This window comes from Anabas testudineus, chromosome 9, assembly GCF_900324465.2.
Source record: "Anabas testudineus chromosome 9, fAnaTes1.2, whole genome shotgun sequence".
Lineage (NCBI taxonomy): Eukaryota > Metazoa > Chordata > Actinopteri > Anabantiformes > Anabantidae > Anabas > Anabas testudineus.
In genome coordinates, this window is record NC_046618.1 from 19,434,509 (window position 1) to 19,453,656 (window position 19,148).

The window sequence follows — 19,148 nt, forward strand, 5'->3', positions numbered from 1 at the left end:
ATGTATTGTATATGCTTTCTCATGGTCAGACATTTTAGTTTGTTTGCGCAACAGCAGTTAAGTGATGCACCAAACATAGAAGTCCTTTAGGTGTGGTACATTTCCCACCATTCAACTAATGTGTTTTGTTACGGGAGACAGCGAGTCATTGTTCCCACACACAGCAACAAAGTGTTAATGTAAGAATTTACGGCAGCAGCGCTGTCACACTACATTACAATGCCAGAAAAATAATCGTGTTGCTTTCCATGACTGCAAATTTTGAAAACTTGTTCAGTGTTTATTGTGATATGAAATTTTTCCCAGTGACCTTGATCAGACCTGCTGTGCTCATTACGCAACAATGTATGCATTGTGCATTAGGACAAAGCCGTCCCACAATTTTGCTGTAAAGGGAAAACTGAGGCCTTGAGATGTGCTCGGACTTGTGAGGCCAGATCGCAGAATATGTGTGATATTAAAATGAAATGAAGTAGATTTGTCATTTGAATTAACCTGCAATCAAACAATTCGGGTTGTTGAAATAAATAAATTATATAATTGAAAAATGTATCTGAAAAATAATCCTCATTAACAATAAAATTGTTTTTTGTGTGCACTTACAGAATATTATTGACTTTAATAGTCATCCTGTGACACAGACACACCCTGACCTTATTAAAAATAGGGAGTCAACTTACACTTTGTCAGAGGTAAGAGTCACACAAACATTACACAAAATGACCAAAATATATAAAGTGGAAACAAAATGTGCTGGTCATGTTGGGTCAAAATCTTGTCCTGTATCCTGTAACTAAACTGTGTCAAATGTTCATCCACTCACGGTAAAATCTCGAGGAACCTGCCAGTTTTGTTTTGTACCAAACTGCAGGGTGTGTTAAATTTAGGAAATTAATTTCAGTTCACCAAAAGTTGACCGTGACTAGAGGACACTGAGGAAAAGGGGGGACCTGTTGTGCCACACCTGTGACGCATCCTGTACAGGTAGTGTCAAGAGGTCTGCACATCCTTTTTTCTGTATTGTTTTCTACTGTTGCTCAACATCCTAAAGGCCGTGAAAGGTGGTTAAAAATGGCAGCTTTTACTGGAAAGCCAGCATGCTGCCAAACTCTCTGATTCCACCATAAACAAAAACGTTCCCGTGTATCACGGCAGCTTCCCCCAATTGTACTTTACTCGCAAATGAGAAGTAGAAAGTTGTCTCTGGAGGAAAATTAATGTTGTCCTGTCTCTTTGTTTTTTATTTTATTGTGCTTATGTGGAATAAATAAACAAAGAAACACACGTCATCTAACAAATAATCAGAAGTTGCTTAATTTTTACTGATACGGCTGATATAAATACAAATTAAGTGATGAAATAAATTGTGTTAACCATAAGGGTCATTTTTTATTTATGCATACAGTTCTAAAATTGAGATTTGTTTGTAATTTACCAGTTCAGAACTTCCTGTGGTTTGCATGTGTAAGCTACAAAGCACATTGTCCAGATCCTGATACTGTCTTTTTTTTTTTTTTTAAACCAAAGGGGCCGAGCTTTCCTAAGTCAGGCCATCATCATGCAACCATTTAGAAAGCTGTTTATAGACAATGACCATTGATACAGGCGTCATATTTCAATATTTATAAGTCGGGTGTACAGAAGGAAATCCCCCCAGAGTGGGTGAAGATTCTTTCCTTCTGAAGAGGAAAGAGAGGCACGGTATGTTAAGTACACAGAGTTCAGGCGTTTCCTTGTGCAATTAAGGATAGAGATAAGAAAATTACACCACGGCAAAAATAAAACAGTATCTATCATGAACCCAGGACTAAAAACAGAGAGTGATTAAAAATGTAAACATTATAGGAGTTAAAGGGAAGTCTGGTTTATAGCTTGACCTCTGTGTGTTTGACCTTAGGTGTTCACAATCCCTCAGAAGTCTAGGTAACGCTTTTAAGTAACAACAATAACATAAAAAGCTACTACTACTGTTTTTCTATGATAACTACAGCTAGACACAAGTTGCACTGCACAAGTTTCCTTTCTGCTCTTTCCTTGTAAAAAGCTCAAATTAAGTACCTGAAGAAGAACAGCAGGCCCAAGCTGGAGGTTTGTCAGTAATATCAGTGTAAGTGCATCTCATTGTTGGTGCTAGTTTCGCTGCATGCTGAAGTTTTAAAAACAGAAACGTTAGGGCATCAGCAGATCAGAAAGCAGAGGGAAATGCCTAACTTGACATTTGACCTTTGCAGGTCATAGTATGACTCCCACAGCATAGGACACAGGAGAAAGCTGCTGAACGACTTTCTTGGGAGGAACGGTCACGAGTGAAGCTCTGTCTACTATCTAAAGTTGTAAATTCCTCAGCGATATGGCTCCATGCTGATGTGGAGTGATGCATTATCTATGCATAGTAGATCTGTGTTTCTGCTGCATCGAGTCCTGTGACAGCACGAGGAAGAGGCTCAGAATGACTGGAGTGATAAACTAATCCACTAACAGTTGTTACACACAGATGTTACAGAAGGCTGCTGTTTAACAGTTTTTTAAATGCTTATCAATAAAATCAAGTGATATTTATGTCCCGAAATACATTTTGTGTCAAATTTTCCACGTTTCAACTAAAGGAAACATTTTTCTTTCTCTGCATTTGTGTGAATAACACAATATTTCAGTTTTTCAGCTGGTCTATACCTGTTGTCACTATACAGTTAGATGACAGAAAATGAATGAGTGGTTGCGTGCTAACCACCACCCTCAACAGCATGAACTTGTAGGCAAATTATGCAGAATTTATTACCGTGTGCTCCAAATTTCAACCGTATATTCAAATGTTAGGATTTTATGGTTGTCACTGGCAGACAAAGTGAAACAGCACATCAGATAGTTCACTGCCTGCTTTGAAACTATTTACTAAGTTGGTCTGTTGCTATCAAAAGGGATCATCAGAGTCAAAGGAAAGGAAACAATAGTCTCTCTGTCCCAGTCGTGTTTTCCCTGGTGTCTGAACAGCAGGAGAGCCCAGGGACTTGAATCAGTCTAATTAGTTCATTCATCGGCCCTGAAGGAAACAACACATGATTAAATAAAGTCAGCTACAATAACAAGAATATGTACTTGAAGTTGTCATGAATTTCTCAAAGAAACTTGAACAGTTTGTCACAATAATAAACTGGACCAGTTCTGGTAAAGTAACTAGAGAGAGAACTGCAAAAACAGAAGGTTTAACATGCATAATTAATTTCACTATAAGCTTAAATTGTGCACCGTACAGTAGATCTATAGTAATCTATAAATACTTAGTATAGTGTAAAAATACTGTATTATAGTCTACATTATACCCCACTATGTTGAGTCCAAGACAGATCTAATTCCAGGCTAGAGTCCAGTTACTGGGTAATTATTATGTAATTGCATTATTCAAATAAACAGTTCTCAAGTGCTCAAATACTGGTAGAATCCAAACAGATGAAAACTGCTTTATACTTATTTTAGGAAGAGGGAGAAACAGGAACAGTTGCTACTGTCATGGGTGAGTCTTATTGTGTACCATAGTAACTGCCAGTCAAACAACACAACAGCTGTAACAACACTCTATAAATGGACCTCTAGATATATATAGGAAATAAATATCAACACGTAATGCTACACAGTCAAGTGTGGAGCTATTTCTATCCTACATATACAGTCAACACATATCTGGCATAGCTGAATAACATCAAAATGAGCTCAATGTGCATTAGTATCTGTAAAGTCTGAATCAGTAAAACAAAAATATAAAATAGAATAAAATGACGGCATTTATTACATATTAAAAACTTGGTTTGGAGAGTTTCATGTTGTTTTGTTTCTTCAGGATCTGTGCTTTTAAATATTTATTACAAAATAAAACGGTACATAATGCATTTGAGTGCCAAGTGTCTAGTTTGAGTAGGTTTCTGTGAATATAGAAGAGTGGGAGATTTTAACATGCAGTGCCCAAAAGTAATGCAGGTACAGTACACACAAACTCAAGCGAACTCATCCTCAGCCACCAGTGATGGCCTGAAGCCTTGGACAGACGTCAGCAGTTGTATCTTCCCTGCTCACCCAGGACATTACTGCGGTGGATCTTCCACCTTTCCAGTCTGACAAGCTCTTTGGTTTCCATATGTTCAGAGTTATTGTCACACTGAATGATGACATGTTGTGAGTTTTGATGTACCAGCACCATGTTTGTCAGGTGAGGTGGTATTGGCTCTGGTCATAAGATCTTCCTTTTGTTTTATCCTCACATTCCTGTTTCCATTTCATAGGTTGATGTTTGCAACTTCACTTGCTGTTTTTCTGTTGCTCGTGTGATCAGCAACCTTGACCTTGTGTTTTTGAGGTACACCGGGGGTTTGCATTGTGTAGTAAATCCTCTGATCCATTATCTTCATGAAGTCTTCTCTCAACTGCTGACAAGGAAACATAAACACCTACATCCTTGAAAGCATCCTTGACTTGCTGTACAGTCATAATAGGGGTTTTTCTAGTTTTCCTGTGCACACACTTTTGTTGTAGACTGTTGACTTTGGCAAACCAACTACCTTTGTTATTTCCCTTTTTTCCAGCCTAATTTTATCATCTTCGCTTGCAGAGTCACCTCCTAACTCCTTAATCTATGACTAATTACACTCCTGGTGTTTATTGTTGCTTAATTTTCACCAATGACTCAAGCAGGCTAACCACTAGCTGCAATACTAATAAATATAAAGTAGCATAAAATGGAAATATACAAGTGCTTCAAATTCTTAATAGTAGAAGTATAGCACATGAGTACATTTATTTAGTACTCACACTTTGTACATTACCAGTAGATCAGTAGTAAAACGACCGTTTAACATTTTCTTGTTAGGTATCAGTCAATCTTTGTTCCCCTGGTGTTGCCATGGTTACCAAGCAACAAACTACGTCGCAGCCTCACTGGGATTTTTATCTGCAGCTGCAAACATTATGGCATCTATTTAAAATGTTTGTTTACTGTAACTTTCCACAAAACTGATTAAACTGAAAAGAAACCATGGAGAAACACACGCCCTCCACTTTTCCTTGGTAAGTGACTACAACTTTATTTTTGGGGCTTTTTATTACACAGCAAACATTATTTGATCTGTCGTGAATGAGAAATATTTAAAAAGTAGTTGACTGCATTACCTAAAAAGACAACAACAATATACTGCAGGTGTGTGAAATACCGTCCTTACACTGTACTGTACTGGTGGTTAAGATTAGCTCCAACTCCAACACCTGTTGGCATTAGTTACTTGTGTAGTTTTACCTTAGCAAAATCATGAAAGTTGGACTATTTTAAGTAAACAAACTGAACCAACAGCAGATCCAAGATATTTTATGATAAAAATAATTTTTAAAAGTTTAGCTTAAGTTTAACAGCTTAAGTTATGGGGTTCAAATGTACTGCAGCTACCTTTGAGAAGCTTATAAAGCTTATAAACTAATAACAGAAAAGAACACTGCAGTTTGAAACATAATCTAGTGGACAGAATAAAATAGAAGTGCAGGAGAAAGAAAACGACACCTTGACCTTGACCCGATTGCATTGTGATTCAGCAAAATATGATATGACTCATGATCTACACTGGGCTTCTGTTAGCAAACTGAACAGATTTGACAAAACGAGTTGAGTGTTCAAGGAGTGTGTTTATGGTGTTTGTGGGAATATGAAGTCCAAATACAAAGAGTATATTATGTACATCTAACAGATCCCAACAGACTCAGTCCAATTATTAGACCAGACATTGACTTAATGTACATTTAAAACAACATAAATACACAACACATCAGAACAGCCCAAGTGAATGTCAGAATATAAGCAGCCTTATCTCATTAGCAACGGTGCTTGTTAGCAACAGTATCTGATATTTAGTAGATATTTAGGGATCTTAAAAGAAAACTACCCAGAAACAGAGGGCAAGTGGTTAAACCATCACTGCTCAAGTGCAGTGCAAGTCTGCTATTGCTAAAATCTAAAGTGTTCATGTTGCTTTTCTGAGCTTTTGCAACCACGTCAGAATTAGAGCTGTAAAATTTACCTACGTAAGTCACATGAAACAATTCAGGTCATTTCTCACACATCTGACTATAAACTGCAGAGATTAAGTTCTTCTTTTTGTTAATGCCCAGGTACAAGGAGAGGCTCCAGACCAAGTATCCAAAAGACCCAACAAACAAGACTTCCTCTGTCAGCAGTTGTTGGCGTTTTGTAAACATGAGCCTAGATGACTTCAGTGATTGCTCGTCAGTCTTATGTGGGTTCCAGAGAGGTGTCTCACCAGTGATTTTCCAAGGCAGGCCAAAACCAAAGGCCAGTCAAAAGCCTAGAAAGTGCATCTCAAAACAGCATGCTTGCTTCTCAAAGCAGATGACCCAAAAGCAGATCCGTGGTGAATATGTGACCGCTGTGGAGGAAAAACTGAAACGGCACCCTCTGGTTATATACCCACACTATAAGGATCACATGACCCCAGAGGTAAGACAAGACAAGCTGTTTTGTGCTAGAACTATGAGGGCAGTATGACAGGCTGAGAGTAGGCAGATGACATAGGCCTGAGTACAGTGGACTACATTTATCCTGTGTTAAAACATAGAGTGTTTACACACCTTCATCTCTTCTCTCCAGTTATATGATAAGGTGGTATCCATTTTGGACCCAGACATGTGCGTAAACAGTGCCTCTGCACTTCCTAGAGGAGACTGTGTGGAGGAGGGAAAAGAGGAAAACTGTCCAGAGCCAAGTAAGAAAGAAGTGCACAAAGCAAAACAAGGAACAGCTGCCAATAAAATGTAAGTAAAAGGCAATGCCATTGGAAATACAGTCTAAATTACCACATTTACCATTATCTTTTCAGAAATATCACACAGGAAAATAAATAAATGTTTATGTCTGAATCCCTTTATAGCTGCCCTGATGTCCAAAATCCAAGTCCCAGAAACCCTTATACACTAAAAATTAACAGAAATGTTACCAAGAAACATCAGATAGTCAGTGGAAATCAACTGTGCGCCCACAAGGACAAGAAAAAAGCTGCCAAATTGTTCAGCAAATGGTTTGCTTCTCCGGTAAGAACACTTTTGAGACAGTAAAAAATGAAAAGGTCTAAATGTTACTGTTTGTTCAGCCAGAAACATAATGTTAAAATGACACAAAGAACTTATGCTTGACTGTTGCAGCATGAAGAGATCAAAGTGTCTGAATGCACCACAAAGAGACGTTTTGACAGTGGCCTTCAAGACCCTTCAGATCAAACTTTCCCCATTCAAGTGGACGATGCAGACATAGTCTTATCAGCCAAAAACAAAGAAGATAATAATGTTTTAAAAGCCTCTGATCCAAATAAAGCACAAAAGGAATAAAAGGTCACAAACAGTTCAAAGTAGAATATTTCTAAATTACTGCTTTTGACAGTTACTGATCCAGTCCAAGATCATGTACAGTAAAAAGCCAAGTTACTGTAAACTGACAAGAGATGAAAGTTTGAAAGACACGAGAAACAGAGCTGGAATTTGAAACCCAAAAAGGCGAGAAGATGAAGACCTCCACCTGCTGTAAATGATTAAAGCCAATTCATGTCCCTTTACTGTTTATTTAGCGCATGGAAGAATGGAAGCGCTGATGACTATATGAAACAGATGTAACAGATGTAAAGTATTTAACTGGAACAATCAGGGCTAAAAGTTTTAACTAAAAGGTAAAAGGTAAAACTATACAGTGTTCAAAAGCATACAGGAAATGTTATTAAAAGCCAGACTGTAAGAAAGAGCACAAAAGGAGAAGTATGTCTCACTGTAGTTTCTGAAATATCTATTTACAAAACAGGAACAAAAACTCAGCAGAGAGGACTATTAGACTTAGCATAACAATTAACCAGCTGTGTAAGGGAGCTGCTGAGGTTTACCGTTTCATGTGTGCCTTAAATTAGACTGTTAATATACTTTAGATGCCACAGTAGTGCAAACTATTTATGCTGGGTTTTTTTGTGTGTGCTTGTTGTACTATGTCAGAATCAGCTTTTATGAGCCAAGTATTCCTCTAAATGTGTGTGTGATAATATTCAGTCATAATGGTGACAAATAACTTATAAAACACTTTGTTTATTAAACAATAAATTATGAAAATACACATAATTGGATATTTAAAAACTTGTTTTGACATCCAACTTCATCTGGTGAGCCTTTTGAAACATGAGCTGCAAGACAAAAAATATATATATAGGTAATTAAATTTGAGGGGTGAGATTACATGCGGTACATTTACACAGTTTCCTGCGAACTATGAAGTCTGTGAGCTGTAACATGGAAAAGCTATTGTTGAAATACATTTTTCTTGGCTCATAACCTTCCATCACCCCAGACTTGTGTTATGGCCTTTCTTGGAGGCTTAGAGTTGATTAAATAATGATCCTGACATAATGTCTTTTTCTCCAGCCATCTGTCATCAGTCAACTTTAAGTATTTGACTGTTGTGTAGATTCTTATTTTCATACACTATACAGTCTGAAACGGTCATCTCAGCCTTTAAAGCAAACAAACACACTGAACTGAATCCAAATCTTGTGGAAACATGCCCAGATGATTTAGTCTTTATCGCTGAAAAATGTTTTTTATATCACAGTTATATGTTTACTTGAATATTCTTAAACCGTTCAAACTATCTATTACACTGTGCTCATACAAAATTAACTTACTGATATGAGGATCCAGCCTCAGATGTGTCAGTGTCAGCTGTTTGGGTCAGAGGTCAGGAGACAGTGGACAGGTGACCTGCGGCCCAGTGAGAAGAGCTGTGTGGAGGATGTGTACCTCATTGTTGGAGCTGGAGATAATATAACATTACGTAGATAAGTCATAATGTCTATGTTAGAGTCTATGTCAGTTCATTTTTTAGTTAATAAAATGTATGAAAACAGTGAAACATAGTAGTACCTGGTGTTTTTAAATAGATTTTCTGTACTTGCCCAACAATCTGTATTTCAAATAAAATGTACTTGCAGTAAATTAAAACTATCATAAAATCCAGATGTTGGAACCAGAGGTGAATTGACAGAATACAGTGTTTGGTGGCAAAACTACATTAATGAAACAGAAATGTATTTGGGGAAAGAAAGTTTTTGAATAAAAAGATAAACTAGTGATAAAAACTCACTTTCAGTGAAGGTTTTGTTGTTAATTATTTTCCCATTCAGCTCAGCTGTTGTCAGCAAATGTGGATCGCTGCATCCATTGTATGCACAAACAAACACACATTACATCACTTTACACAGCCAGTAGCACTTTGCAGCATCTTGCATGTTGCATGAGGGGTCAAAGGTCACACTGGTAGATGATGTAACCATTTAAAGTGTTCAAACAAAAAGAACGACACAGAGATGGTTGGGTTTTTCTCTGCCTACCTGCCACAGGTTTTTCTTCTCAATCTGGAGTCAACGTTTACTTCTTTGATCTTGTCAGTGCTGCTGAGAAGATTCAAATATACACTGAGACATTGAACATATCATAATCTATAACATATAAGACACTGAGGAATTTGTAATCTGTATGACACCAACTCTTTTCATAGTACTGTACATTACAGTACAAGCAGTGATGTGGTCAATAATACTGCTCGTGTATGGGCCCACCCTCCACTCTGAAGTCTTTCTGCTCACTTAGTAGAATCACATGATTTTCTGATGTGACCTAAGCTAGCCTAAGAATGAAGCTAATCCTTCCAGTGTGTGGGAAAGGAGTCAGACGTACAATGCGGTGCTGTGCACTCTCTCTGGTGCAGACCTCCTCCTGTGGAAGTCAGCAGTGTGGTTGTCAGTGTGTGGTCTGCGGTTCTCTGAAATCACTCCTTGCAGTTCTTTGACCACAAACCTGAGCTCCTGAGCAGGGTTCTGCAGCTGCCTCTTTGACTTTATCAGTCAAACATAGGAAGAGAAGAGAAAAATTCTATTATTTAATCCTGCGTTAATGTCAGAATTATAAATATTCTGGTCTGAAAGGAATGCATTTAAAAGGAGATAGCAGGAAAACAGGACAATCCCAAAAAGAGGTGGCAACAAGGTATTTTATCAATGAAAACACATAAAACTGTATTACACCGTATTACTATATTGCCACTATAAGATGAAACAACCCAAACCTTTTTTCACGGCAGTGTTAAAATAATTTACTCACTGGTTTCTCTTCTTGCCACAGGAATGCAATACTGTGTGTATGTTTTTGATTTAAAGGCTGAGCAGATGTGCTGAGCTTGCACTTGATGGATTGGAACCATAGGAGTTGGTGAGATCCAGGGAGTTTCTGGGTGTACCTTGAATTGAGTGTTGGAGGAGTGCTGTAAGGAGGGTGGAGAAGTGACTCCAGACAGGGTCATGGATTCCTGAACAGGTGGAGGTTCATTCAGAGGTCTGTACAAATGTTTACCTTGGAGCTCCTATAAAAATATTAAATTGGCAATAACTCAATATCTGTTAAAAAGTGCTCAGTTCCCTTTATAAATTGAATACATGTCTGTCAGATTAAAGATGATATGGGTAAGATCTATTTCCTCTTATAATAAATATTGTTGTATTGTACCTTCAAGTCCAGGGTGTGTTGGAGTTTGAGACGGAAAAACTCCTGCTCCTGCAGCTGGATGAAATCTTGACAGTCAGCAAAGCTCTCTGACATCTTTGGGAAGATACAGAGCACATGAAATAGTGTGTGATGAGACAAACAGAGACAAAAGAGGACTGATAAGGTTCTTTTGTTTATCTGAATATATCGTATATCACAGTCAATGACTAGAGAGATGTGAGGGAATGAAAAAAAAAACTGCAATTTTTGCAAAAGCAAAAACATTAGCCTCTGCAGCTGTGTACTTTTAAAAATATAGCAGTTTTAAGTAGATTCTATTATTATTTTCCATTGTCGAAGAGTTTCAAGGGACCTACACAGGTTCCTCACCATTGTTCTCTGTGTTTTTCTGACATACATATGTATTTTTGGTAAGATAAAGTATAAAGAATAGCACCTTGTGAAGTATTGCCTCCAGCTCGCAGATACGGTCTCTTAATTGTTGGTCTTTAGATTGAAGGGCCTCAAGCTCATTGGCAAGTTGTCTCTTCTCCTCCCTGATGAAGGTTAGCTCCTGGAGCTGACGCTGATTCTCTAGGTTCTGGTAGCGCTTCTCCTGGACAGGGAGAACCAAATAAAATGAAGCAAGTGTTGTTTATATTCAAGATTAAATATTTTGTATTAATATTAACATAATAAAAAAAAGACTTGTTTATAATACCTGGACTGCCTCTAAAACACCTAAGCTAGGCGAAATGAAGTCACTGTTCAATAGTTCTTTTGAACCTTGTTAAGATTTTCAATAGTCAATAACCAAGCCTGGAAAGTTAGCAGTTTTTAATGTTTGTTTGTGATTACAGACAATTTTCTAACATCTCAGATACCAATCTGCTGTCTAGACAAATTTCAATATAAGACCATTTCTGGTGTAAACAGCACTTTTCTGCTGACTGATGGTTCCCTTTTTTGATTTTCTTTACATCATTATTATGTAGTGTGATGGAAAAACACAATTGCTAACATACAGTAAACATGCCAAACTTTAACCTGGAGCCAGAGAATCGTCTACACAAACAGTGTCGTAAACTACTTTATTTATTTATTTCCACCTTGTAGAGTTTTTCCATAGCCTCCTCTAGATATTGGATTTTGCCTTGCAGCGTGTCAACCTGCTCTCTTCTGGCAGTGATTTCTTTCTGCATGTCCATAGCTACTTGTAGGCCTGAAGTGGAGACAAACCCACAAGGTAAAATGAAACAGAGACAGATACACAGATATAACAAGCAGAAAGGGCATAATGCACAAAAGGTATCAAGAACATTAATCACAGAAATTAAATCTTACACAGGCCTTGTACAAATTAAGTACAGACTGTATGTTCACGGCATAACGACATTGACAGCTAATATTTCTGGGAGTGGAATGCATCCACTGAACTAAAATAATAACCTTCACAGATTTCATTGTGATCCAAAGTAAATCACTGTTATCTGCCCATTTGATCATGGATTTAATCAGAAGAATTTTCTCAGACCTTCCTTTGTACATGATGTTTTTTAATCAAGTCTCAGTTTAAGTAAAGGATGACTTGGATCTAACCATGTCCATCAGCTCCTTCCAGGGTCCTCAGGGTGGTTCTGACCTGGTCCAGCTCATCACAGGTGTCCCTTAGTTGACTCTGAAGTTCCAGCACCACACCCTCCTGCTCGTCTGTCTTACAGCTGTGCAGCCTTTGCAGCTCCTTGTGCTCCTCTGAAATCGTGCCCACACAAATACATATATTATATCCACAGGGAGACACACACTTTAACACATAAGCTCACACTTAACAATGGAAGGGCTTGGTTGACAATGAAAACATACCAAACATGACTCTTTGTTTTTTTAACACAACAGGATAAGAAGATCATTTGGTTTGGCAAAAAAACAAGAGCTGAACTTTTTCTAGAAACAGCTCTGTAGGGATTAAAATTCCTGGTGAATGAAGAAGCTGCTGTGGGTACTTGACTGTTTACAGGCAAAATAAGGAGGAAAGGTGGAAAACACAGTTTGTCAAAAGCATTGTATGGTTTATCTGATGTGCAGTATTTAGTTCAACGCACTTGTGAGGGTGAGTAACTGCATGCATTGGACTTCCAGCTGGGTGATGAGCCGCTGTTTCTCCAGACTGTCCTCCTGGACACGCCGACTTTGTTCAGCTATGGAGGCCTGTAGCTGCCGCTTCTCATGCTCTGCAGCAGCCAGGTCTGACTTGTGCTTGTCTAAATCAGCCTGATCAACATACACCACAAGAGGAAGAAAAGATGGAGCTTAGTGATGATAAAGAGAAAACAACATACAAAAACTCTGAGACTTGTTAAGAAAAAGAGATGTAATCATACTAAATTCATTTTTCTGACATGGTCCTGACCCTAAAATGCTGAATCTCCAGCTTATGCTGGTTTAGCTGGTTGCTGAGAAGGCTGTTCTCCTGGTGTAAATTTTCAATCGTGTGACTGTGCTGCTCTATCATCCTGACGCTGCTCTCCGTCTGCGATCTCAGAATATTTATCATCTTCTCTCTGTCCTCCAGCTTCAGCTTCAGCGTCTCTCCTTCTGCATGCAGGGTTTGGCACCGACGCTGAGCCTCTTCCAACCCGAAAAGGCACTAGAACAACCAGTTCAGCTTAGTTCATTAAGCCATGACAACAGGAAAGTACTGTAGTTAGCAGGGTTAGCATCATGGTTTATAATAAATCTAAATTGCATGTTTTAAAAACCTATGACTTTTCTGAAAGACACCACCCACCTACACACGGTTCATTACCTGCTGGTTTTCTTGCTGCCTCAGCTGGAGCTCCTCGCCTTTCTTCTGTAGGAGTTCCTGGGATTCCCTCTCCTCCTGGACCCTTCGCTCCAGCAAGTCCTGTAGGCAGATTTTCTCCTCCACAACTCTGCGAAGCTGTTCCCTGGTAACCTCCAGCCTTCCTCTCAGGGCATTCACCTCCACCTGGAGCTCACACCGCTGCTGTTCACCACACCTCTAGAGAATAAAGCAGGAGGCACAGTGGGCTGACTATATTTAAATGGGAGAAATAATATTTTTGGTAGTGTGAAGAGAGAAAGTGTGATCTCAATAATGGGAGAGAAACTGACTTTATCTTGGTATTGCTGGTTGGCTGACGGAGCAGGCATGCTCTGTGATGACAATAATTACCATTTCTAAATCCATTAGTATTTTGTATAGCAACTAGATCCTCCACCTTAGCCTTTCACTCTACCCACCAGCATTGTAAACTGTATTACCATTACATTACACACCTCCACAGCTTTGCTCTGTCTAAATTAGGCTACACATAATTTTAGCATCATTTGAATTACGTCATTTATAGTCAACATGACACTTCAGTTTCCATTTTCCACAGTGTTCTTTTATGTAAACATGCATTTATCAGGGCTTTGAGTACAAAAACAGAAAGACATAGAATGCTGGTTTCACATTCATGGTTTGTTGCAGCACCTTAAGTTGGCCGAGCTGACACCGAAGCTCTTCTGTCTGTTGTAAAGATCGCTCTCGCTCTGTTTGGGCGTCCATCAGCTGAGACTGAGCCTGAATGAGTTGCTGCTCCAGACAACAAATCTGCTTGTCAAAAAAAAAAATAAATAAATAAATTCAGAAAAAAAAACATTCATAAACCAAATAAAGAATTGTTTTAGTTTTCATGGTGGCATAAAAGATAGTCCATCAGTGTTGCTTCTCCACCAAAGTTACCACTACTTTCACAAAAAAATATTTTCTGATTTTTACAGGATTCACACCGAAAGTTCCCCTCTGTAGTAGTCTGCTTTGAAACTTTAATAACTAAAAAGATAACAGCAATAAAGTTGGTTTCCAATCAGAGATATTTATTGATCCTTTGATTAATCTACAGCTCTACATCTATTTGAATAACTACCATGGAACGTTAACAACATAGACCTGATTTAAAAAGTATGAATCTATCAATAGAAACTAAATTAAAGGAAACTGACATTGTTGCTTATAATGTTATTGTACAGCCTTTCTTACCTTATCTTTATGGCTGGAGAGGGTTGACTCAAGTTCACTGACCTGATACTGGTGCAGTGATGTCTGTCTCTCTGCGACTTTCCTGGGCACATAAATTTTGACAGACATTCAGTGATGTAGAAATTTACCCTGTACAATCTTTTGTCTTAGATTGCAAACCGTCTCAGCTTAAACAGGCATTAAAACACTTGAGAACATCACTTACTTCAGTTGCTCTAATTTCACACTTAAGCTGACGCTGTTGGTTTTTGATGAGCTCAGCACGTCAGTCAACAGCGTCATCTCCTGGCCAAGACTTGCAATTAGCTCTTCCATTCTACAACAGAGCAACGTGGAGAATGTGTAGTAACAAAGCTCTGGCAAAAGCACAGTTTTTTCTTCTGTTTTTGGCATGAAAATGTGGAATACAACAAAACATATTTTAATATGGAAAAGGTAAGCAGGAAGACAGCTTAGACTGTCTCCTAACTAAAAAAGTCTGACAAAACTTAATATTGCTGTTAATGCACTTCTGTGGTCTGTTACCAAAACAAATAAAAATAAATATAACTACTGCATGACCAAGGCATGAGATGAAATATTATGCTTAAACAATATTATAAGCAATAAAAAGATTCCTCCTGGCCACATGTTGTGTTGTTGTGTCCTTGGAAAAGACACTGAAACCCTGTAGTAGCACCATCATATATGTGCAACTGTCTAACAATTTCACCATGGAGATTATTATTATAATAGTCAGCTTGCTGCCATTAAAAAAAGTTCAAGCAACTAACCACAATTCTGAACTTTACACCAGATAATTATATAAAATAAAAAAGTAATTATTAAAATTTGCATGAATCAACTAATTGTTTAAGCTCTATTTCTCATTACATCTGACAAAGTAAAGCAGCAAATTTTCACATTTTTGAAGCTGACAATATCTTTTCTTTTTTATTTTGCCAACTTAAACAATCAACAGACTAATTGCTGCAGTTCTACATTAGGCTACATTACCTTTGTCTTTCAATTATTCCACTGCATTCTTCACTTTCCTGATGTTCTACTGACTGCTTTAAAACACAATGAAAAAATAAGACGACACACAAGAGAAAATCTGATGTACAGTGATTGTCATCCACAACGTCTAGTACTTACCAAAGAAACGTTCTCCTCTAGCTTGTCTCCTTCATTTATTAAATCATCAGTTAGCGTTGCAGCTCGAGGTGAACCAGTGGTGTTCTCTGGACTGGTCATGGTGTCCTCGCCATATAGTATTTCATGAGATGACATTGACGAGTACATTTCCCTTATAACCCGTTCCAGTGTCTCTATTTTCTTGTTAAGTGCCAACGCCTCATCCTCCGTCTCCTGCAGTTTCTGGTCCGCAGCCCTTTTGATGTTTTGGAGCTCTTCCAGCATGCACAGCATCTTTTCCATCTGATAAACATGTTTCCTCGAATCCTTCAATCTACAAATTAAAACATCTGTGGATCAAAGTCATTTTAAACACTTTATTTACAGAGGTAAGATTTTATCAGTGTGTTCACCTGAGGTCGGACTGGGCATCTTTCTCCATCTGAACTTTATGCAGCTTAGTCTGAAGGTTCATAATGGCTTTGTCAAAACTGAATGTCCCTTGTTCAGGTTGATCGGGCGTCTATGTTTGAGAGAGAAAAGAAATACTTTATACAGACAAATTCAAGCAGCAACAAAGTTTCAAGTCTAAAATAAAGATGTAAAACAAAAAAAGAATGAACCTCATTGAGATGGACATCAGACAGCTGTTTAAGGCAAGCATCCACTACATTATCCAACACCTCTTTTCCAGGAGAACCAATATTAGTTTGGTCCACTGCTTGTTTTAAACTATCCTGGCCACAAATCTGGGGCTTAATCAATGCCTGCTGGTGAGTTGAAAGGATAGTGAAATCCACAGGTGGTTCATCTACCAAAAGACGAAAGAAGATGAAAATTAAGATTTTCAGATCTTAAAGTTTTGCTAACCTACACATACAATGTACAATATATATAGTTAAATTATTTAGATTAAACCTTTTCATGTAAATCATGTAAGATGTGCCTTCAGCTCTACCACTAAAACTATAGTATTTTTTTTTTTTTTTTTTTTCCCCACTGCTGTAAAACTAAACTACAGCAGGCTAATGTTGCTTTACTCACAGACATTAAACCTTTGGCTTTGGCAGCTTTGTCCAGATGAGTTGTTCAGGACAAATGTGCAGCCAAACCTCTCCAATGCTTCTTTGGTTGCATTTTCCACCTCCTCTTGCAGTCTTTGCATTTCCTTGGTGCGCCTGTCAAGCTCCTCACTATCAAGAAACAAAACACTTTTGATGATGTACTTTTGTGTTAAGCATTTTATGCCTGTCTGTTTATATCTCAAGACCATGTTTGAAATAAGAGCTCTTGTATTAGTTATAAATTGGCCAAACAATTAAGAAAACACTTAATCATCACAGTATCAAGTCAGTAAAACTATAACTACCTGTGCTCACATCCCAATATCATACAGCTTGACCTGTGTTTGCCAGAGAACAACATGCCATTGGTGTACCGATCTCTTCATAGATCAGAGCAGGTTCCCACTGAACACTTGCACACTTGAAATCTAGAGGTAAACGTTATGCTGCCTGTATCATCACCGGGCATGACCAGTTTGATGGTTGGTCAGTGATGGCCACACACGTCATAGAAAACGGTATCCTGGCTGCTGTGAGGTTAATAGGATAAAATGAAGATTTAAGCAACTGTCGGATTGAAACTGGTGCAGTGGGCCTTGTGGTGCTCCTGGTTTGGGACAATTCCCCGCCTCACGTGGCCAGAGTGTGTAGGCATTTCCTGGATAACGATGGGATTGCTGCCACTGATTGACCCTCAGGTTCCCTTGACCTAAATACTACTAAGCACATGTGAGACTGTATTCATCAGTACATCAGACACTACCAAGTACATACTGACTGTCCAGGAGCTTACCAATGCCCTGATCAAGGTCTTGGAAGAGATCCTTCTGGACACTATCCACAGACTCATCAGGAACATGCCCAGATATTGGATCAGCCCTTTCTGATTTCTGTTGTTCTTTTGTTTTGAACTAATTATAGTAAACATTTTCAACTTGAAAAATGTGTTCTTCAAGATTTGATGGGTGATTTAAGTGGTCCTTCATTTTTCGAGCAGTCTAGTTCACCAAGCTGAAAGAGCCATAAAGATATATTCAGTAGGACTAAGCCTGAGCCAGCAGGCAACAAATCTTAGTCTAAACAAGATATCTGTACTACCAGCAGCAACACAAAGTCCACAGGGTGTTCAAGTGGCCCCCCTATAATTAACTGGGGTTTCTTTGAGTTGTGCCACTATACTGAGAAGACCAAACAGTGTGGTCCAGCTTCCTAGCGCCATCCCCATCTTAACCAGCATCTATACGCTCAACACAAGACTCCACTGGCATCAACCCTATCTTGATAATATACGAAACATCAATATTAGCGACTCTCTTTTTAAGCAATATGTAAAGGTCTACCCATGGTATGTAGTGTAACATTATGTATTATGATTTGGTATGGGCAGTAAAAGTGTGTTATGTGTTTTTTTGTTTAATGTGTTATAACCATAACGTTCTTTAATATCTGATTATTTATTAATTTTAATCATTTGCATAATATTTGGTTAGTTTATTTTTTCTATTTTACTCACTGTTTGTATTAGTCCGGTAAATGTTAATCTGTAGGTTCAATTGATTGATTGATTGATTGATTGGTTGGTTGGTTGTAAATATTATTCTTTGAACTGGTGTGTTTAGGTGTGGGGATCCACAAGTAAATTAAATTTAAAATACTTCTGAATACTGATAAAACAAGAGCCTGAATAAGTGGCGTTACCTTAGTTCATCCAGCGTCATATTGTTGAATCTCAGCCGAAGAGGGGCGTCATGGCTTTCTATGAAGTGAATTCATATTTTACTTGTAGTTCACAATAGATTACCAAAACAAACTACTTAGCAAACTAGCAGATGGGCAAACAGAGGAGTTTTTAAAGTTATGTCTAAATTAGCTTACCTGTTTTTCCTGCTCCTGTTTGACTTGGTTTTGAATGGTTTGGTTGAAATTCAAAGTGTAAAACGTGAGAGCCATTATCAGAGAGCCCAAAGCTCTGGTGCTCAGACGACTGAAAGCCTGATGACATATCTATCCACAATAATAACAAAACCTTGTATAGCTTTAACGCCAGATATTTTCACGCTGTGTTAGCTATACAAAATAACAGCTAGCTTATCTAAGCTAACGTCAACGGCTAGCAAACGTAAAGTTTCATCACCATGGAAACGGCATCCGTAGCTAATTCGAGCTCATTCATAGAGATCCTTACACCATAACAATACATCTGGTTAGATAATATTATCATAATGACTACTTTATAATCTACTCAGTTCATTGACCCCCTTAAATGTAACGTTAGCGCCGAGACTTTAAAATAATCGTCAACATCCGCTTTGTGAGTGCGCTTTTTCCCACAGTTTATGGTGACGCAGACGCAGTGGAAG

At 38.2% G+C, this 19,148-nt stretch overlaps 2 protein-coding genes across 6 annotated transcripts; one reads left to right on the forward strand and one right to left on the reverse strand.

Annotated features, from left to right (window-relative positions):
- The first annotated feature begins 4,812 nt into the window (after positions 1 to 4,812).
- zgc:158260 (uncharacterized protein LOC571389 homolog) lies at positions 4,813 to 7,400 on the forward strand. Its single transcript, XM_026343271.1, has 5 exons — positions 4,813 to 5,055; positions 6,145 to 6,490; positions 6,641 to 6,804; positions 6,921 to 7,080; positions 7,192 to 7,400. The coding sequence occupies exons 1-5, from the start codon at positions 5,024 to 5,026 to the stop codon at positions 7,372 to 7,374; spliced, it is 885 nt and encodes a 294-aa protein (XP_026199056.1). The 5' UTR covers positions 4,813 to 5,023; the 3' UTR covers positions 7,375 to 7,400.
- On the reverse strand, positions 5,642 to 19,102 carry LOC113150656 (coiled-coil domain-containing protein 158). 5 transcript variants are annotated; one of them, XM_026343267.1, is made up of 23 exons: positions 18,664 to 19,102; positions 18,487 to 18,544; positions 16,769 to 16,917; positions 16,348 to 16,535; positions 16,138 to 16,247; positions 15,746 to 16,058; positions 15,605 to 15,657; positions 14,814 to 14,924; positions 14,609 to 14,690; positions 14,060 to 14,179; positions 13,367 to 13,582; positions 12,971 to 13,207; positions 12,663 to 12,831; positions 12,160 to 12,312; positions 11,670 to 11,782; positions 11,018 to 11,176; positions 10,582 to 10,674; positions 10,316 to 10,438; positions 9,757 to 9,914; positions 9,411 to 9,470; positions 9,164 to 9,231; positions 8,706 to 8,833; positions 5,642 to 8,207 (listed from the first exon to the last, which is right to left on the reverse strand). In XM_026343267.1, the coding sequence occupies exons 1-22, from the start codon at positions 18,788 to 18,790 to the stop codon at positions 8,739 to 8,741; spliced, it is 2,955 nt and encodes a 984-aa protein (XP_026199052.1). In that variant the 5' UTR covers positions 18,791 to 19,102; the 3' UTR covers positions 5,642 to 8,207; positions 8,706 to 8,738. The 5 variants fall into 5 exon arrangements, 4 of the variants coding, with proteins under 4 accessions (XP_026199052.1, XP_026199053.1, XP_026199051.1 ...); XM_026343268.1 differs by having other exon boundaries at positions 14,651 to 14,690; positions 15,605 to 15,660; XM_026343266.1 differs by having other exon boundaries at positions 15,605 to 15,660.
- Positions 19,103 to 19,148: the final 46 nt, after the last annotated feature.